We start from the raw sequence: 22,626 nt of genomic DNA on the forward strand, positions 1-22,626 counted from the left end.
GCTGCCAGAGGCAGAGGGAGTCGGTAATCAGGCATTAGGGTGTTAGACACCCCTATACACACACACACCTTGCTACTATCTAAAGCTTCAGGCTCATGTTCACGTTGTTCTGGCAAAGCCGGTATCAGAGATGACATGAATATACTGTATGCTTAACAGGAAGTGGTTAGAGTGTTAAGCTGAAGCTGCAAACCTCATACAGGCCAACAAAAATTTGACTTGCATCATGGATGCAGATCGCTTTTTTTTTTTTTAAATGGCAAACCTCTCTATACCCCAGCTCTCCACTGACGTCTATGGGGCTCCCCATTCTGTTCCCTGCACTTGTAACGTTCACCTTTTTTTATTCTAGGTATAAAGAATTGGTAACGGTAAAAGTTGATAGACTGATTTCGGGGAATGGCATTCTCATGGGACTGAGGATTGTAAGGAACACAAACATTTTAAGGTAATAAATATTCATTAGATATATTACTATATTCAAATAATTATCGGAAAGAATTAAAAAAAAAAAAAAGTTGAGCTGTACTTACCTGGGGCCTCTTCCAGCCTATAGAAGTGTATCTGGTCCAGTGCTGCAGTGCTGCTGCCCTCCATGGCGCCCCTGTCCCCTCCGTAAGATCACAAACCCCAGCTGGGTCGCAGGCTTGCTGTGGAGGAGGAGCCATTCAAAGTGCCCACAGTGATGATAGCCGGCATCAACGAGATGCCAGTGGTCATTCACAAAAATGAAAGTAATCACATACACATTACTTCCTGAGTAATATTCAGTACACAGGAATAAAATGTGGTGACATCTCGTGGCCAAAATGTAAAAAAGACACTATATTTCATTAAAATAAATAACAAAAAAATTACCAATTATTAACCCATTATTCCCCTCTCCCCCATACTTATTACCATAAAACACTTATAAAAACAAATTGTGACATCATTTAAAAAAATACATAAACAGTTACCTTATGGACTCAGCTTTTTTTTAATATGTATATTATGAAGTTATATTACTGTTATATTTGCAAATAAGGGCTTGTAATTATTGATGTAGTATACAGAAATATAAAATGAAAAAAATGCACCTTTATTTCCAAATAAAATATTATTGCCGAACGTTCTTCTAGGAACACAATCAAAATGTTGTAATAAGAGGGACAATAGGTAAATAAAATGTGAGTTTTATCTATAGTAGCATATTTTAATTTAAAACTATAATAGCTAAAAATTCTTAGCAAAAAGTACCACCCAAACAAAGCCTAATCTGTGGCAAAAAAAAAAGTGTATACATCATTTCAGTGTGATAAGTAGTGATAAATGAATAGGAGGACCATGAAATGTGAAACGTGCTCTGGTTTTTAAGGGGAAATAAGCTGCGGTGGGGAAGTGGTTAATAATGTGAATTGTTTGATGACCTGTGTAAAATGCTGCACTGTATAAAACTCTGATTTTGCGGTCTGACTCTTTGAAATCTGTTAAATAAAGTTTAGACTACTGTTATGAGAACAATTTTTAAACTCAATAAATTCACAGTGTTTAAAAACATTGTAGAAAGACGAGTCCAAATAATAAGATGCAGGGATGATGTATTGTATATAATGAATGTTTTCAGTGGAAATGTGGCTCCAGATGTAAATAGTCATTGGGAGAAAATGTGATAAACACGAGCCTGGCGAAGGCAGGGAGGGAGGTTGTGTGTTCATACAAACCTGCTGGCTGCCAAGGCGTTCATACAAACCTGCTGGATGCCAAGGTGTTCATACAAACCTGCTGGCTGCCAAGGCGTTCATACAAACCTGCTGGCTGCCAAGGCGTTCATACAAGCCTGCTGGCTGCCAAGGCGTTCATACAAGCCTGCTGGCTGCCAAGGCGATCATACAAACCTGCTGGCTGCCAAGGCGTTCATACAAACCTGCTGGCTGCCAAGGCGATCATACAAACCTGCTGGCTGCCAAGGCGATCATACAAACCTGCTGGCTGCCAGGGCGTTCATACAAACCTGCTGGCTGCCAGGGCGTTCATACAAACCTGCTGGCTGCCAAGGCGTTCATACAAACCTGCTGGCTGCCAAGGCGTTCATACAAACCTGCTGGCTGCCAGGGCGTTCATACAAACCTGCTGGCTGCCAAGGCGTTCATACAAACCTGCTGGCTGCCAAGGCAAAGAATAGGCTCCAGATAGAGAAGGAAATTTAAGTAACAGAAAAGCAAGTTCCATGTATGGATGACATGGAAATCAAACTTTAGAGGGCCAGTTTCTAAAGGTCAACGTTTCACTTTATCCAGTCCAATGGAGTGAAAAGCCTGCTACATCTATATGTCTCTCAAGGCACTTTAGCCATGCAAATTGCCCGCATATTAACGCATCCTGTGCATACTGTACCAATGTCTTCTGCTGCATACTGTAGCATAAAACAATTAATACAAAGATAAAATTGGTACTGGAGAGAGAGCAGATAATAGCGGCTGTACAGGCCTATCAACTTAGAGAGCACCTGTAACCACTCATACCCTTATATGTTAATTCAGGATTTCCTGGTTTCAGCATCAGAATTGCATCTTCTAGTCATAGATGGTTTAACATGTAATTGGGCCCTTAGGCGAGGTAGTAGATTTGGGGCCCCCTTGTGGTCTGTTTGGTAAGCTGAAGGTGCCTTGTCTATTTTTATTTTATTTAGTCTTGCCTTCACATCTTCCTGCGTTAAGTATTTAATATTACAATTGGAAGACTGAGACTCTTCTGCATCTGTAATTTGCAACAGGGATGTTTCCCTTGTGAAGACAGAAACAAAAAAGCAAAGATATGGCTGACACTGAGTCCAAATAGCAGGAAGGATGCAAGAAATCACGTGATTTACAGTAAAAGCCTGTGTTGTTGAATGGCGTCCAAAACATGACTTCATTGGAATTTGCCTACAGCAGTTACAAATGAAGCCTCATGTTATAAAATTAGAACACCAGTCATGATTCTTTTTCCTTGCAGTAAGTCAGTGTTGCAGATCTCTCTGGGCGCTATGCCTTCCCTCCCCTACAATTATGTATCGGTCAGTCCCAGCCGGGCCGACTACTGTTTGGCATGCCCTTCTCAACTTCCTGCTGATTAAATAAAAGTGATCAGATCTGCCAGACATAATGGCTCCAATTCAATAAGCATTATAGCATCTGGTAAAGCCAATCAATAAATATCATTTTGCTCAGGGTTGCTCATCGTAGTCCGCAACTACGCATCGTAGTTCGTAGGCGAAGTTTAAAAACTGTGTACGTATTTACGCGTAGTCGTAGTACCGCTATTCGTAGCTTCACCCGCTACGCGTAGTTAACGTATGTATTGCGAAGTCAACTACGCGTGCGGTAACCGCATCTATTTTTCTGCGTACGGATCATTGTTTTTAATTGCGCATGCGCAGAAATATTATTGCCCTTCTATGCGTATACAATTCCACACTGGAAGGTGGAATGTACGTGTTTAATAGTTCACGCATGCACATATTTAGCGGATTAATGCGGAAATTTTTCCGTATAAGGGCATAAGCGTCCGCATGCACTATGCGAAGCTTCCGTATTTTAACCTGTAGTCTACGAAATGCAAACGTAGCGAATGTTTTGATTTCGAAAGCGTACTTTGCAAAGCGTAATTGCGTAGAACTACGCGTAGTTCCAGTGTAGCGAAGTTGGCTGACTACGACCATCCCTGATTTTGCTAAGGCTATGGAATTAGTGATGTAATTTACTGACTTGTGGGGTAAATACAGTACCTCATTATTGTCAATTCACAAAGAATAGGAGCATGTGCCAGAACAAGGCAGCAACAAAAAATTTTTCAGAGAGCATCACCAAATTATAAATGTACCGTATTTTTCAGATCATAAGACACCAAGGTTAAGAGGACAAGAACCAGGGGAAAAGAATATATACTAAACCTGGTGCATCTTGTGGATTATGTCCCTTTTGAACCTCATGCCCCCTTGTACCTCTTGTGTCTCCCTGTGTCCTCCTCTGTCCCCCTCTATGCCCCTTTGTGTCCCAGTGTCCTCTTCTGATGGGCACAGTACAGGGAGTCACCGACATTGCGGCAGGTTGGAGGTTCATATTGGCAGGCATTCACAAGTCAGGAACTCCCTGCATTTAGACTATAAGACACAGTTACTATTTTCCCCACTTTTTGGGAAGAAAAAGTGAGCCTTATAGTCCAAAACATACAGTGAATAGTTGCAACACAGTGCGTTGTATGAAACACACAACTGGTCAAAAAGGAAAGAAGATTACAAGATACAAACAACGCACTAAATGCACTAAAACTAAATGCGAAAAAACTTTATTGCCACATACAAAAATATGTAAAATCAAGAATGTGTGTGTGTGGGGGGGAATTCATTAACTTAATTAATTTTCCTCTAAAGTAGCATCTTTGCCTTATAGGACTTTACATTTTCATTAATGATGCTGCAGATATACCTTGGTGAAATACTAACAATGTTGTGGGCAGCACGGTGGCGTAGCCGTTAGCACAGTCCACTTGCAACGCTGGATTCCCGGTTGGAATCCCAGCCAGGGCAACATCTGCAAGTAGTTTGTTTGTTCTCCCTGCGTGTGTGGGTTTCCTTCAGGCACTCCGGTTTCCTCCTGCATCCCAAACACATACAGATAAGTTAATTGGCTTCCCCCTAAATTGACCCTGGACTACGATACATACACAACACGATACATACATAGACATATCACAATGGTAGGGACTAGATTGTGAGCCCCTCTGGGGGACAGTTAAGTGACGAGACAATACTCTCTGTACAGTGCTGCAGAAGATGTTGGTGCTATATAAATACTAAATAATAATGTTATTTATAGTTACATACATAGATACTTGGGTTGAAAAAAGACATATGTTCATCAAGTTCAACCAGAAAATAAAGTGCAACACCAGCCTGCTCCCTCACATATCCCTGTAGTGTTGTCTTCATTTATAAACAGAAAACACTGCCCTCTTCTGGTGGTACCTTACTACTACCTGTACTCTTAGCAGCAGAGGAACAACTGTGCAGAAGAAAATTCTGTGCATTCGTTTTCCTGGTTTTGAAAGCAATGAGTGACCTTTCTTTGGTGTGGTAGATTCATTTAGTTTTGTAGTTGGGCAATACATATTCTGTACACAGTATTTTACTGTGCAGTATTATGACTGTGCAATAATATTTCATTTTTATTTTGACTACAAAACCTGTGTAAGATTGTTACTGAGTTAAAGTGAACCTTAACTAATGGGGGGAAAATAGAGTTTAACTTACCTGGTGCTTTTACCTGCCCCTGCAGACGTCCTGTGCTCGTGCCAGGACCCCCTTTTACATGAGAAATCTTTTCCTTTTCACAAATGAATCATCAGGAGGCTATGTATGGCTGGTATTGTGGTGAAACCCCTCTCCCAGGAAACAGTGAGGACCACGGTCCTGGCAGTTTCCTGCCTGTGAACCTTGTTTCATTGTGGGAAATAGCTGTTTACAGCTGTTTCCAACTTCCAAAACAGCAGCAGCAGCTCTGTACGTTAAAAAGGGGCGCTGGGAAAAAAGGGCGCGGGGTTTTAAACGATAAACATGGATAACGTTTAAAAATATAATGTACTATATTTTGTTTAAAAATAATGTTTTATAAAGTTATAAATCATTAAATAATGTTCATGAAATCGGCAATTGTGAAAACGTTAATCTTCCGTTTAAAAAGTGAAACGTATAATAACGTTTTAAAAAAAATTAGTAAGTAACCCTAAACCTAAGACCCCCCTTGGTGGTGCCTAAACCTAAGACCCCCCTTGGTGGTGCCTAAACCTAAGACCCCCCTTGGTGGTGCCTAAACCTAAGACCCCCCTGGTGGTGCCTAAACCTAAGACCCCCCTGGTGGTGCCTAAACCTAAGACCCCCCTGTGATAAGCATTAATAACGTTTCAAAAAAATATTGTGCGGTTTTTCGTTTAAAAATAATGTAAAAAAAGTACTGTTTTTCATGTAAAAATGTTTTAAAAAAATATTGTACTGTTTTTCGTTTAAAAATAATATTAAAAAATGAATAAATCATTAAATAATGTGTAATCATGAGAAGCAGTTATAAAACATTAAAAGTCTCCGGGCGCCGCTTTTAAAACGTTATTTTTCTCCGGCGCCCTTTTTTCCTTTTGGGCGCCCATTAAACGATATTTATTATGGGAGCGAATGGCGGCGCCCGATTTGTCCACTAGCCTCCTGCGCCCTTTTTTTACTGTTACCGCAGCAGCTACTTCCACTGACATCATCTGCCAGCACTAAAAATGTCACCATGTGATAAATGCCAGAATGTAAATCAGGGAGAGGGAAGATTTTACAATAGGCAAACACTGACTAAATCATTTATACATAATTATTGTAAAAATGAAGCACTTTTTATAACATTATTTTCACTGTAGTTCCCCTCTAAGCTTTTTTTTTCAGCAGTTGAGGATCACTTTAATGCAGAAAGTTTACTTGTCTGATTTTTAACCCTTTTAACTTTCTACTATACAGGGAAACTGTCAAAAGCTTTAAAAGCATATCGCAAGAAACGAATATACAGGAACTGCTTGATCATTGTGAAAAAAAAGGGACCGAGATCATCCTGAGTGTTCTTAGTTCATCCCTAAAGGTATTGTACAGCTAAATGACCCTCTATGCTCTACAGGTAATCTGCAGGTAGACGGCTGAATGTGTAGCTGAGATACACATGCAGAGGTGTAGCTACAGACCTCTGTAGATTTGAGCCCTGATTCCTTCGGGTGACAACCATTGTGCATGTCTTTATGCACAGCTCTCTGAATGAACTGGATATAACATAACCATGCAATATGGCTGCTCGCAGTACTAGCTGTGCTGTGATATGGTGGATAACAGTCATTTTTACACAGCAGACATGACTTTGGGCCAAAAGCAGATAAAATGGCTGTATGGGCAAATCCGTTGTGCCAGAATTATCTCCACTTTAATTCAAATAGGAATAAGTTATTAGGAATGCTGGATGATTGAGGCCCCTTTTACACTAGCAGGGTAAACCTGCATTATGTTACCCAATTTTGCTGCAAGGGGACAGAGACTTTCACACTTATAGCATATATTTGAACATTTCAGCTTCATATTTTTGTTTTTGAATTTTTTTCAACTTTTTGAATTTTTTTTACATTTGCGCAAGTGAATGTCTGTGTGAGAGGTAACGCTGCAGTGTTTTTCCTTGAGTACAGTGCTGTAATATGTTTGATATACCACCTATCTATGCATTTATGTAAGGGCGTAGCAATAGCCATAGCAGCCGCTATGGGGCCTTGGAGCGTAGGGGGCCCAGGTGGTACTTGATGCATTCACCAACTTTCTTGTGTTCCTCCACCCTATGATTTTATCTAAGTGACCATGGACTATATGCAGTGTAGATTGCATGAGAATGTAAATTGCCCAATTAACTCATATCCATAGGGTATTGGCAGGTGGCATTTCTCAAGAATGCCTACATCTTATGGCCCCAACCACTACTTTTGGCTACTTATGCTGGTGGGGGGACTTTTGGCAACCCAAGGGTCTACCTAAGGCAGGGGTGTCAAACTCAGATACAAAGTGGGCCGAAATTGTACACTGGGACCAAGTTGCGGCCAACCTCAATGTCTACTGGCCACCTTCTTCCCTTATAAAGTTCCCAGATGTCTAATGGCCCCTCCCCAACCACTATACAGTTCCCTGATGTCTAGTTGTCCTACTTCCCTGATGTCTAGAGGCCCCCACCCTCCCCTATCCAGTTCCCTAGTGTTTAGTGCTTTCCACCTACCTCTGCATATAGGGAAGCCTGGTGTTCTAGGGCTTCACCCCCAATATAGTTTCCCTGATGGTCTAGAGTGTGCCAAACATAATGTAAAATGGGGAAACGCCTTGAGGGCCAAATTTGATGGCTCTGAGGGCCAGATTTTGCCCACAGGCCGGAGTTTGACATATATGACCTAAGGGGTTCCTCTGGCTACTCTTACTGAAGTAAGGGCTACTTAAAGAGACTCTGTAACAACAAAAACCTCCCCTGGGGGGTACTCACCTCGGGTGGGGGAAGCCTCCGGATCCTAATGAGGCTTCCCACGCCGTCCTCTGTCCCACGGGGGTCTCGCTGCAGCCCTCCGAACAGCCGGCGACAGAGCCGACTGTAGCTTCAATATTTACCTTTGCTGGCTCCAGCGGGGGCGCTGTGGCGACTTTCGGCACGGAAATACCCGATCTCCGTGGGGTCCGCTCTACTGCGCAGGCGCCGGAAACTTGCGCCTGCGCAGTAGAGCAGACCCGACGGCGATCGGGTATTTCCGCCTACTTCAGAGCGCCTGCGCAGGAGCCAGGAAGGTAAATATTGCGTCACGGCTGTACGGAGGGCTACAGCGAGACCCCCGAGGGACGCAGGACGTCGTGGGAAGCCTCATTAGAATCCTGAGGCTTCCCCCACCCGAGGTGAGTACCCCCCAGGGGCCGTTTTGTTGTTACAGTTCCTCTTTAATGCTGTGAGGCCCTATATTTACCTGAAATTGGTGTGTGGAGTGAAGGGGCACAAAGGAGCCTTGTTGTTTTTGGGAAGGGGTCCCCAACCAAAATCTTGCCCCATGATTTCTAGTCACGCCCCTGTATATTTATGTATATTACATTGCTGTCTAATTAGACTACAGATTGATCAAAAAATAGCTGTTTTTATTGCAGTAAGGGATAGCTGGGCAATTGCATTTAATATTACTATTAACTATATTGGTGCAATATTGTTAGACAGATACAGTGATTTCCTAATTACTCGTTTATAAATTATTGTATTTTGCATATTAAATTGTGCTACTCAATCATCTTCCAGCGGGTAATACCCCCACTAGCACAGTCCAGGTACAATCCTATCTCCGTAACCCCAAGTTGAGAGAAGGGTCACCCCCAACAATTTGAGCTGCTGCTGGTTGTAATACCAATTAGGGCCATGGGTGTAGCAATCACCCCTGCAACCTCTGACATTGCAGGGGGGCCCAGAGCCTTTAGGGGCCCTTCCTCCTTCCTCTCCCCAACCGCAAGTGCAGCCAATTAGAAAAGAAACCTCCCCATTCACTCACAAAAACTGTGTGCAGGAGCGTGTGTCATTTTTCCTGCGTCCAGAGGCTGCTTCACAGCAGAACACTCTCTGCTGCCATTCACTGGCTCCCAATCCCATGGGGTTCAATGCTATCATTTTTTTTAAATCTAGTTACGCCCCTGATTATGGCGCAGAGATAAAATAGCTGTATGGGTAAAATCTGTTGTGTCAGACTGTATCTCCACTTTCATTTAAAGAGACTCTGAAGCGAGTCTAAATCCCCTTTTTAAACTTGTATTTATGTTAAGCAGTGTAATCCCTGCTGATCCGCCGATATCCCGCGGCAAAACGAGGGGTTTATACCCCCCAAATCCCCTGTGCAAAATCCATAACTTTCTTGGTCGTGGATTTTGCTGCTCATGGAGGCAGAGCTATGAGCTGTAGCTCTGCCTCCATGCGCATCAATCTGCCGGCAGTTTTCCGCCTCTCCCCCGCCTCTCTCTGTGAAGGAAGATTGAGAGGGGCGGGGAGAGGCGGCGATCAGCGGGGATTGACACGCCAAGAAGCAGAGCTACAGCCAATAGCTCTGCCTCTGAGGAAGCGCTCCCCGGACACATCAGAGGGTATTGGGGGGATATAAACCCCTAGTTTTGCCGCAGGATAGCGGCGGTTTAGCAGGGATTATACTGCTTAACATAAATACAAGTTAAAAAAGGAGATATAGACTCCCTTCATAGTCTCTTTAAAGGAGTTCTTTGGCATTCTAAAAAAACATACAAGCTGACACTTACCTGGGGCTTCTATCGGCTCCCTGCAGCTGTAATGTCCTGCGCCATTCTCCTCTGATGCTCCGTTCCCCGCCGTAAGTCCCGGTCTACTCACGCGAGTAATTACACTGCAGCTGCGCGACCGTTGGCATGCTCACTCCCACACATGTCATCGGGAGCTTACGGAGCAGTACAAGAAAACTTCGTACTGCACAGTAAGCTCCCGATGACGCTCGCGGGAAAAAGCACTATTCGTCTATTTAGAGTAGACGAATATTAGACCGGGACCGGCGCTGAGGAACGAAGCATCGTAGGAGGACGGTGCAGGACATTACAGCAGCAGGGGGCCGAAAGAAGCCCCAGGTAAGTGTCAGCTTGTTTGATTTTTAGAATGCCCCAGAACCCCTTTAAAGAGGAATAAGTTATTTGGAATGCTGGATGCTTGAGGCCCCTTTTACACTAGCAGGCTAAACCTACGTTGTATTACCCTATTTTGCCGCAAGGGGCTATGGAGACTTTCACACTTATTGCGAACCCTTGAGGTGTGCTTGAAGTATCCGAGCTGACGCAAGGGCAACAACGTGTTACCGCAAGCAGCGTGCTTAATGCTCGGTGCCTGGGGGCGACGCACTGTGTGAATGACAGAGCGCGGTCCTGCAGGGCATGGGCAGAACGACGGGAATCCCAGGGACGCACTTCTAGCCCGGCAGGGAGTACGTCACTGGGAGGGGGGGGGGGGGGGAGGCTATGCATATGACCCTGTTGCACTCTGCCGCAGTCGTATGATTGTAGATTTTTACGTTGTGGTGGGATGCGATCATCACAACGCAAAAAATAAATGTAAAAACAGCCTAAAAGTTATTCTATAAATAAAATAACAAAAAAAATAAGGTGTGCTAACTGTTGGGGACAGCTCTGTTAAATTGATAAATTCAAATTGTTAGACAGATTCAATTTAACTTGTGAAACCTTTAATTGCAGAAAGCTTTCCAGATGTATTTTAAGAAGAACATTTCTCAATATGAAAATGTCCTCACGGACTATCACAACATGCTGAAGAAGCAAAACATGGAGCATAATAAGGTAAGCTTTGAACACACACATGGGCATATATATGAAAACACACACACACACACACACACACGTAAGTATGTTAACACGCATATATCAAATAAGGGCGCCTGGAAAAAAGGGCGTGGGATAAGTATAGTAAAACATTGGTAAATATCACCGATATTTTACTACAACTACACCTAGCCTTACTCTCACACAGAACCCTCCCTCTACCGATGCCTAACTCTAAGATCCCCTGTGGTGGTGCCTAACCCTAAACCCCCCCCCCCCCCCCCTCCTGACACCGCTCCGATATTAAAGTTCAAAACAATAATTTACAATATAAGTCTGAAAACAATATTTATCGAAACATTCATTTTGAAAACAAAGATTTGTTTGGACGGTTCTGGCAGCCGCCATTTATCAGATGCCCAAATTCATTCTTGGCAAATAACGTTAATATAAAATGCGATGAATCTGTAAGATAATGAAGTTAAAAACAATAATTTACAATATTGTAATTCTCAAAACTAATTTGAAAACGATATTTATCGAAACACTAATTGTCAGTTGGAAGGGCCCGGTATCCGCTATTTATCGGGCGCCCTAATTTCTTATTTGGGTGCCCAATAGCCAATATTTTGCATTAGTGCCTATGGGGCACTCAAATAGTTCATTAGCCAAATTTCCTGTTCCCCGCTAACACACTCACACTTATAGGCAAACACACACATGCGCATATTCTGTATGCAAAAAAAATATACTTGCATGTATGCAAACACACGCTTGTAGCTGAAGACACACACATGTGCATGTATGCTAACACACAAATGCACATGTGCACGAACATGCGCATGTACGTACACACAAACCTGTACTCAAACACACACACTCACATATATTTGAACAGCCGGGCATGAATGTATGGAAACACACACACAGGCCCATGTATAGGAACAAACAAGCACATGTACACAAACAAATGCACAGATGCATGCGCAGACACACATGCAGTGGTCAATCCAATTTACAGGATCTTCTCAAAAAATTAGCATATTGTGATAAAGTTCATTATTTTCTGTAATGTACTGATAAACATTAGACTTTGATATATTTTAGATTCAAATACACACAACTGAAGTAGTTCAAGCCTTTTATTGTTTTAATATTGATGATTTTGGCATACAGCTCAAGAAAACCCAAAATTCCTATTTAAAAAAATTAGCATATTTCATCAGACCAATAAAAGAAAAGTGTTTTTAAAACAAAAAAAGTCAACCTTCAAATAATTCTGTTCAGTTATGCACTCAATACTTGGTCAGGAATCCTTTTGCAGAAATGACTGCTTCAATGCAGCGTGCATGGAGGCAACAGCAGGTGGCACTGCTCAGGTGTTATGGAGGCCCAGGATGCTTCGATAGCGGCCTTAAGCTCATCCAGAGTGTTGGGTCTTGCGTCTCTCAACTTTCTCTTCACAATATCCCACAGATTCTCTATGGGGTTCAAATTAGGAGAGTTGGCAGGCCAATTGAGCACAGTAATACCATGGTCAGTAAACCAATTACCAGTGGTTTTGGCACTGTGAGCAGGTGCCAGGTCATGCTGAAAAATGAAATCTTCATCTCCATAAAGCTTTTCAGCAGATGGAAGCATGAAGTGCTCCAAAATCTCCTGATAGCGAGCTGCATTGACCCTGCCCTTGATAAAACACAGTGGACCAACACCAGCAGCTGACATGGCACCCCAGACCATCAATGACTGTGGGTACTTGACACTGGACTTCATGCATTTTGGCATTTCCCTCTCCCCAGTCTTCCTCCAGACTCTGGCACCTTGATTTCCGAATGACATGTAAAAGTTGCTTTCATCAGAAAAAAGTACTTTGGACCACTGAGCAACAGTCCAGTGCTGCTTCTCTGTAGCCCAGGTCAGGCGCTTCTGCCGCTGTTTCTGGTTCAAAAGTGGGTTCATGCTTCCATCTGCTGAAAAGCTTTATGGAGATGAAGATTTCATTTTTCAGCACGACCTGGCACCTGCTCACAGTGCCAAAACCACTGGTAAATGGTTTACTGACCATGGTATTACTGTCCTCAATTGGCCTGCCAACTCTCCTGACCTGAACCCTATAGAGAATCTGTGGGATATTGTGAAGAGAAAGTTGAGAGATGCAAGACCCAACACTCTGGATGAGCTAAAAGAGAGTCTGAAGCGAGAATAAATCTCGCTTCAGACCTCATAGATAGCAGGGGCATGTGTGCCCCTGCTAAACCGCCGCTATCGCGCCGCTAAACGGGGGTCCCTTCACCCCCAAATCCCCCTCCGTGCAGCGCATCCCCTCTTCCTGGTTGGGGCAGGGCTAACCGCCGCAGCCCTGCCCCACGCGCGTCTGTCAGCGCGTATCTCCGCCTCTCCCCCGCCCCTCTCAGTCTTCCTTCACTGAGAGGGGCAGGGGAGAGGCGGCGATGCGCCGCTGATAGACGCGACTGGAGGCAGGGCTGCAGCCGTTAGCCCTGCCTCCAGGAACGACCAATTCTACGACCAAGGTTTGCGGGGGTGGGTTTGGGGGTGAAGGGACCCCCGTTTAGCCGCGGGATAGCGGCGTTTTAGCAGGGGCACAAGTGCCCCTGCTAACTATGAGCTCTGAAGCGAGATTTATTCTCGCTTCAGAGTCTCTTTAAGGCCGCTATCGAAGCATCCTGGGCCTCCATAACACCTGAGCAGCGCCACAGGCTGATTGCCTCCATGCCACGCCGCACTGAAGCAGTCATTTCTGCAAAAGGATTCCCGACCAAGTATTGAGTGCATAACTGAACATAATTATTTGAAGGTTGACTTTTTTTGTTTTAAAAACACTTTTCTTTTATTGGTCGGATGAAATATGCTAATTTTTTTGAGATAGGAAATTTTAGTTTTCATGAGCTGTATGCCAAAATCATCAATATTAAAACAATAAAAGGCTTGAACTACTTCAGTTGTGTGTATTTGAATCTTTTTCAGTACATTACAGAAAATAATGAACTTTATCACAATATGCTAATTTTTTGAGAAGATCCTGTATATATGATGTGTACCTCTACACTTACAGTGGCGTAGCAGTAGGGGAGGAAGAGTTTGTGACAGCACCAAGGCCACTTGGTCCTTAGCTTATCATTGCTGCTCACCACTATATGTGTTTTGAATAGTGAACAGTTAACAATATTCCCCCACTCCCCTTTCCTGCTTACACCTCTCTGACACTGTGTCTGCCCTTAGCAGGGTTTGGTGCTTTATAGTAATTGTTATGTACAGAGCACTAAAAGGAGGAGGAGTACAAAGCCAAGAAAAGACACTTCTTTGGGCAGCACGGTGGCATAGTGGTTAGTGCTCTCACCTTGCAGCGCTGGGTCCCCAGTTCAATTACCAGCCAGGGCAATATTTGCACAGAGTTTGTATGTTCTCCCCATCGGGGGCGTAACTAGAAGTCACTGGGCCCCCTGCAAAATTTCCCCGCTTTCTGCACAGGTAAACTGAGAACCAATGTAATTCAGATGGCTAGTGCAAACTTGAATGTGTTTTCCCCATACAGATAAAAACAGACAGCAGTCAAGTACTGCACGCATTTTCTCTATCAATTACATTAGCTTCTGTGATAAAATGTGCATGTTATCACACATACAGACTCAGGCCCAGTGCACACCAAAAACCTCTAGCAGATCGGCCCATTCACACTAGAAATCGTGAAACACTAACGCAAAACGCTGAGCGTTTTTCTGGCGTTTTTTACTAGCAATTTTTCACTGTATAGAGAGCGTTTTTCCAGCGATTAGCGTTTTGGGATTTCTAGTTCAATTCAAATACTTTTATTTAATCACTCCAGAATCGCTCAGAAAACGCTGCATGCAACGCGTTTGCGTTTCAGCAAATCGCTAAACGCTTAGATGAGAACACTTCCATGCACTTTTATTGTACACACGTTTTTCAGATCGCTAGCGATTTTCAGCAAAGCTGAAATCGCTCTGAAAATGCACAAGTGTGAATGGGCCCTAAGCAGATTTCAGAGCGATTCTAGGCATGTTTAGAGACATTTTCTAAACATGCCTAGTGTTTTTTGGAGCGTTTTTGTGAAGCAGATTACAAATATTGTTACAGTAAAGCTGTTACTGAGCAGCTTCTGTAACAAAAACGCCTGGAAACCCGCTCTGATGTAGCGTTTTCCAGAACGGTTTGCGTTTTTCCTATACTTTACATTGAGGCAGAAACGCCTCAGAAATCGAAAAAATGCTAAAGCCCCTGAGTTTGCGTTTGGGGGAAAAACGAACCGCTCTGGTGTGCACCAGCCCATTCACTTTCATTAGCCAAGCGGTTTCCCCCTGCAAGCGGTTTAAAAAACGCTTCAGAACCACTCTGGTGTGCACCAGCCTTTACATGGTGTGCAGAAAACACATACAGGAAACCGACAGACAAGTGTGCTCCCAGCCTCAGCGTATTATTACACTCACTCTGTCCCCCTTGATGGAGCAGAACTGGCTCTGCAAGCTTCTCCAGCATCACTATAGTACACAGCATTTGGAAAGGGGGTGGAGAGGCTGGGACAGGGTGCTGTACACAAGACCCTGCTGAACTTTGAATAGACCCTGCTGAACTTTGAATAGAGACTGCCTACAAGTCTTTGTCTGCAGAACTTTGAAAACTTTGTATGATTCCTTATCGGTGGCGGAGCAGATGCAGGCATTAGAATAATTGTGCAGAGAGCAGAAAGGTTTTTCTCTCCCTGCCCTTACTGGATAGTCTCAGGACAGGTAAAAGAAACTTCTCCCCCCATGGGGCCCCCTACAGCTTCTGGGCCCCCCTGCGTCTATTGTTACGCCCATGTTCCCCGTGTCTCTGTTGGTTTCCTCCGGGCACTGTGGTTTCCTTCCTCATCCCAAAAACATACAGATAAGTTAATTGGCTTCCCCCTCAATTGGCCCTAGACTAGTGATGGCTAACCTTGGCACTCCAGCTGTGACAAAACTACAAATCCCATCATGCCTCTGCCTCCCTGAGTTATGCTTAGAGCTGGAGTATTGCAATGCCTCATGGGACTTTTAGTTCCACCAATACATACATAGACCTATGACTATGGTAGTGATTAGATTGTGAGCCCCTCCGAGGGACAGTTAAGTGACAAGACCCTATACTCTGTACAGCGCTGCGGAAGATGTCACCACTATATAAATACTAAATAATAATAATGATAATGTTCCCTTGTAGGTATTCAACACAGTTATTCAGCACAGAGTGACGGTAATATACATTCAGTCGTTTTTCCGATACTCCAGCAAATTGTCCCACCTGGATCCAGTAGAATTGTTTATACAAGGAAGCCTAAAACTGAAGGACTTCTTCGCTGACCTGGTGAGTGAATAAAGCAAAATGAAATCTCTTTACATGGCAGCTTTCTGGTCTTGTGATCAGAATAACAAGACAGGATTTTTAGTTGTAGAATCCTCGTTTCACACAAAACAATTTACATATACAGTGGAGGAAATAATTATTTGACCCCTCACTGATTTTGTAAGTTTGTCCAATGACAAAGAAATGAAAAGTCTCAGAACAGTATCATTTCAATGGTAGGTTTATTTTAACAGTGGCAGATAGCACATCAAAAGGAAAATCGAAAAAATAACCTTAAATAAAAGATAGCAACTGATTTGCATTTCATTGAGTGAAATAAGTTTTTGAACCCCTACCAACCATTAAGAGTTCTGGCTCTCACAGAGTGGTTAGACACTTCTACTCAATTAGTCACCCTCATTAAGGATACCTGTCTTAACTAGTCACCTGTATAAAAGCCACCTGTCCACAGAATCAATCAATCAAGCATACTCCAAACTCTCCAACATAGGAAAGACCAAAGAGCTGTCCAAGGATGTCAGAGACAAAATTGTAGACCTGCACAAGGCTGGAATGGGCTACAAAACCATTAGCAAGAAGCTGGGAGAGAAGGTGACAACTGTTGGTGCGATTGTTCAAAAATGGAAGGAGCACAAAATGACCATCAATCGACCTCGCTCTGGGGCTCCACGCAAGATCTCACCTCGTGGGGTGTCAATGGTTCTGAGAAAGGTGAAAAAGCATCCTAGAACTACACGGTAGGAGTTAGTGAATGACCTCAAATTAGCAGGGACCACAGTCACCAAGAAAACCATTGGAAACACATTACACCGCAATGGATTAAAATCCTGCAGGGCTCGCAAGGTCCCCCTGCTCAAGAAGGCACATGTGCAGGCCCGTCTGAAGTGTGCCAATGAACACCTGAATGATTCTCTGAGTGACTGGGAGAAGGTGCTTTGGTCTGATGAGACCAAAATAGAGCTCTTTGGCATTAACTCAACTCGCTGTGTTTGGAGGAAGAAAAATGCTGCCTATGACCCCCAAAACACCGTCCCCACCGTCAAGCATGGAGGTGGAAACATTTTGCTTTGGGGGTGTTTTTCTGCTAAGGGCACAGGACAACTTAATCGCATTAACGGGAAAATGGACGGAGCCATGTATCGTGAAATCCTGAACGACAACCTCCTTCCCTCTGCCAGGAAACTGAAAATGGGTCGTGGATGGGTGTTCCAGCACGACAATGACCCAAAACATACAGCAAAGGCAACAAAGGAGTGGCTCAAGAAGAAGCACATTAAGGTCATGGAGTGGCCTAGTCAGTCTCCGGACCTTAATCCAATAGAAAACCTATGGAGGGAGCTCAAGCTCAGAGTTGCACAGAGACAGCCTCGAAACCTTAGAGATTTAGAGATGATCTGCAAAGAGGAGTGGACCAACATTCCTCCTAAAATGTGTGCAAACTTGGTCATCAATTACAAGAAACGTTTGACCTCTGTGCTTGCAAACAAGGGTTTTTCCACTAAGTATTAAGTCTTTTATTGTTAGAGGGTTCAAATACTTATTTCACTCAATGAAATGCAAATCAGTTGCTATCTTTTATTTTAAGGTTATTTTTTCGATTTTCCTTTTGATGTGCTATCTGCCACTGTTAAAATAAACCTACCATTGAAATGATACTGTTCTGAGACTTTTCATTTCTTTGTCATTGGACAAACTTACAAAATCAGTGAGGGGTCAAATAATTATTTCCTCCACTGTAGACATTCTGATTCCTAAACTATAAAGGGCCATTTACACTTGCCATTTGGGATTTCCTGAATTTCCCGAACTCTATCAAGTGTGAACCCTGCCTTAGATGGTATTTCCAGATCTGTCATTGGCCTCAATTCTGGTAGGGTTATCAAACAAATTACCTCATGTGAGGTAATTTACCTCATGAGGTTATGACATTTTGAAATTCTAGTAGGTTTTAGTCATGTCTTACCTCATGAGATAAATTAGGAGGTAATTCATGAGGTAATTTGCATTAAGTTTAACGAAAATAGCTATTCTCATGGAAATTAGGGGGCATTTTAGCACATCATTTACCGATCAGTTTAAGACCTGCCTGTACCTGGCGGTGAAGTCAATTTGTGTGCATTTTGCAGTTTTTAGTGGAGTTCCTGTTCAGGCTGTGTAATGGAAAAGATTAGTAGAAATAAAACTCCAAATATTTACTGGATTTTTATTTTATAAGGGATGCCTATAAATATACATATATATATTTATAAATATATAAATATATAATCAAATACATCTTCTCACCTCAAAAAAAAACCAAAACCTCTTCCAAAGACTGTCCTAACTTAAGGAAGACAATTAAAGACTACTATTATTTATTTACTGCATGCTTACCACTGAAATACCTCATGTTTTACCTCACTTTATGCATTTACCTCATATTTTACCTCATGTTCTGAAATGGAGAAAAATCTTCATCAGAATTGCTAAAAAAAAAAGGAAAATACCTCATGAGGTATTTTACCTACAAAAAAATATTTACCTCACATAGCTACCAGAATTGAGGCCATTGACTCTGCGTAGGCGTTACATTTTTGTAAAAACCTTTATCTGCTCATACTGCTACTACTAGCAGGGTCAGAGCAGGATCATCCACCAGGCAAGCTAGGCAGGTGCTTGGGGCCTAGTGGGTGGCAAGGGGCCCACCTGCCGCCTTCTCTGACCTCTCTCCACTTCAGCTTACCAAAAGGACCACAAGGGGGCTCCAAACCTACTACCTTGCCTAGGGCCCCACTTCGTTTTAATCCATCTCTGAGCATGGTGGTAGGTAAGCACGGTGGGGGAGGCAGATAGTTTAAAACAAATTAAACAACCACTCCAGCCAAAAAATGTAAGCAGTTAAATTCTGAAAGAACCAACAAGTTTTGGACTAGTCCATCTACTTATGGGTGATTCTCAGGGTTTTGTCTGTTTTCAAAAGCATTTCCTGAACGGCAGTTGCTAAGTCTAGCTGACAAAATAGTGTGCAAGTGAGTAGGGTGGCTGGCTGTTATCTTACTATTTTGTCCGTTAAACTGCCATTCAGGAAATGCTAACAATCTCCCATGAGGAATTGTACTAGTCTAAAACCTGTCGGTTCTGTCAGATTTTAACTGCCTACTTTTTTCGCTGGAGTGGTCCTCTAAGAGGTTCTTTACCGTTATCCAAAAATAAAATAAACCTGACACTTAATTCACTATGATGAGCAAATATGTTTTCATCGGCATCCAGCACCAGCCCTACCATACATAAAGCTGCCTAAATCACAAAATCTAGAGGGCAATGCCAGTGACATCGAAATGTAGAGCAGCTGCAACGGTGCAAAACTACCTTGTCTATTGCTGGGTCCTCCTGTCTTCTTCATAGGCTCCTGATGCATGTCATGTCACCTCAGGAGCCAATGGAGAGGTGCTGTCGCACAATGATAGGCTGCAGTGCAAAGGAGGAGAGGTACTGGCAATGGACCAGGTAATTGTGCTCCACTGTGACCGCTCTGCATTTATACATGTAAGGGAGGGGGGGAGACAGATAATAGCTGCACTTTTTTTAATGTGGGTGGGGAGAGCCAAATAGCGGCCGCACGTCTTCACTTGTCTGGCTGGGGTGGGGAGTGTTGGCATCAGGCAGCAAAAACTTTAGAACCAGCCCTGCTGACATCATGGACAGCAATCTAGGAAAGACAATGTGGTTATTGCCCGAGTAAACCCAGTCCTGATACTGAGGGCCGGTTCACAAAGGTGGTCGGTCGGCATCTCGTTAAGCCGCTGCTAAACGTATTTCAGGAACTAAGCAGAAAACCGTTTGTCATCAGTTCCCGTTGTTCCGTCATGTTTTGAGCCCTATGGAGGCGCAAAATCCCTGAATGCAACCGCCACAGGATGCTACATGAGAAATTTTGATCAGCCGCTTCGTTCGTACAATCGATGGTAAATGCTTGTGTTAACGCTCCCATTTATCTCAATATGGGTGTCGGTTGATCCTTGCAGTAACCAACATCCCCAAACTCAGACAGTTGCCAGTGTGATCCAGCCCAAAGGGATCTACAGAGTGTGAAGAATTTTCCTTATATGCAAACGTCGCCTCCTGCGGGAGAGAAAGATCAACTCAAGAGAAGAAAAAGACTATAGCCACTGATCAATAACACAACAGCTGATGAATGAAAGCAGCTATAAAGCTTAATATAAAAACGGCATGTACTGTGTTCTCTTAAAAAGTTACAATGACTTTACTGGGTTTTTTTTTTTGTTATACTCACCCTCCGAGACCCTCCATGCGCCCACTTCCAGCGTTTAGACCCGCCCCTTACAGACAAGGTCCTCTGTATCAGAGATGGAGTGCCACAGAAGCGCCACAGAAACTTTATACTTTATTATACCTTTTTTACACGGTACATGCCGTGTTTATTTTAGGCTTTATAGTTGCTTTAACACAGATGCCAGCTAATTAACTGGTGGCTGCAGCCTTTGCCCGCTGCCGTTTCTGAGGGTGAACATTTTCATATTAGATGAATTCTTCACTCGCCACTAGTCTACAGGAAGATCCTCTCATCTTTGACTCCTTTACGGGACTTACAGTTTATAGATCTGACATTGAAAACACATATGCAGAGCTTCATTGGGACGTGACATCCATTTTACTCAGTGGCGTAGCTAAGGAGCTATGGGCCCCGGTGCGAGTTTTACCTTGGGTCCTCACAAGCACTCTATACATAACAATTAATATAGCACACCAAAACCTGCCAAGGACAACCACAGTATCACAGGTGGAAGAAGGAGAGGGGAACCGCTTGTTAATGATTACCACTATTCTAAGCATCTATAGAAGTGATTATTACAAGCACAGGACCAATGAAGAGCTAATGCTGTGGTTGAGGGAGAGTCCCGGTGCGGTCTGTTAGAATGTAAGGCCTCAGTTATTTGGACTGAGTTTAGTTGAAAGGCTTGATTCGCAGAGTCTACCTTTAACCAGAGTTTCTCGCAGAAGAGATTATGCGGTCAGTTACCAGGAACATGTTACTTGTGGAAGGCCACAGGTCTAAACTGCCCAGACCGTTAGACGACAGAAAGGTAAACAAAGCTGATATTTACAAAACATTGCATTCTTTGTAACTAGGGTATAAAGCAATGGTATATGAATTAATAAGGTGGGTCACATGCCCATGCCCACCAATTGTAGGCTTGGGGGTATGGCTCAGATGATGTCACATTTAACGCTTTCCTGATCGGTATTTAAAAAAGCCACGGGCCTACGGAGAGGCACTCTTTGCTTCCTGTGACGGCTGGCTTGAACCTTTTACTTTTATTTATTTATGTCTTGTCATCTTATCTAACTGTAAGCTGTATATACGTAGTCTAGATGTAACTTAGTGTAGACTGAAGATAAATACTGATTACCATTCACCAGGAATGGAATCAAGAGCTGTAACGCAAAGGACTTACTACAGAATAATCTGCTAAGATGTAACTAAATGTACTGTCTTATCTGTTGACTGAATAAACGCCTAAACTTTGAAGACGCCTAAGAAGTTCTATCTCCTATGCTGTTGCTGTGATGAGAGTCGAGTTCTCACACTTCCTGTGAGTTGCAACTCTAAGGAGTTGCTAGTGCCGGAACAAAGGTGTAGTGTTGTTGCCAATAGCAACCAACGTATAGTTTTTTTTACACGGTCAAGACCTCTGCACCCCCTATTGCTACGCCACTGGTTTTACTCTTTTTTTTTTTTTTTTTTTTTTTTTTTTTTTTTTTTTGAAGGTTTCAGATGCAGACCAGCTGGGCAAGAATCCTTTGGAATTTATGGCTGAAATGCTGACTGCCACTGATAGCAAACCTATGCAGGTCACTACCCAGTTTTTTGTTCATGAACACTCAGACTTAAGGTAAAATGAATGTATATTTTTACACATCATAAAAGTCTGCTTTACATTGCTTTTGTCAGTTCTGCTCAGCTTGCTTGCAGCACTTAAAGGCGAAAAAAGTTGTTTCTGCGCTTGGCGCCTGATCTGGGAGCCACTATAGCACTAATTCTGTAGTATGCAACCCACGCAAGGGTAATCCGGGGTTCTGCTGATCGATGGACTCCGATTACTTCTCCCTCCAAGTTGCTACGACTCGGAGGGGGGATCAGTAACACCACGCGCCCATTTCACTGGGCACCTTTATCCCATTTCCGCATCTTCACCCCTTTACCAAAGTGCCCCTTTAAAGGAAAACCGAGTTGAGAGATACAGGTATATGAAAGCTGACATTTACTGTATTTTCTGTTACACAGTACACATTGCCTGGCATCCTGCTGATCCTCTGCCTCTACCACTTTTAGCCATAGACACTGAACAAGCATGCAGATTAGATTTTTCTGACACAAA

At 43.2% G+C, this 22,626-nt stretch overlaps 1 protein-coding gene across 3 annotated transcripts in view; it reads left to right on the forward strand.

Annotated features, from left to right (window-relative positions):
- LOC137533142 (exocyst complex component 3-like) overlaps positions 1-22,626 on the forward strand; it is a 68,325-nt gene that overhangs the window by 41,575 nt on the left and 4,124 nt on the right. For 2 of the 3 annotated variants that reach the window (XM_068254352.1, XM_068254353.1), the window contains 5 exons: positions 353-448; positions 6,515-6,632; positions 10,799-10,900; positions 16,103-16,246; positions 22,016-22,140. In XM_068254352.1, the coding sequence (XP_068110453.1) occupies positions 353-448; positions 6,515-6,632; positions 10,799-10,900; positions 16,103-16,246; positions 22,016-22,140 (585 nt within the window). The remainder of the gene's footprint in view (positions 1-352; positions 449-6,514; positions 6,633-10,798; positions 10,901-16,102; positions 16,247-22,015; positions 22,141-22,626) is intronic. The other variant, XM_068254354.1, reaches the window with a different exon arrangement.

This window comes from Hyperolius riggenbachi, chromosome 9 (assembly GCF_040937935.1).
Source record: "Hyperolius riggenbachi isolate aHypRig1 chromosome 9, aHypRig1.pri, whole genome shotgun sequence".
NCBI lineage: Eukaryota > Metazoa > Chordata > Amphibia > Anura > Hyperoliidae > Hyperolius > Hyperolius riggenbachi.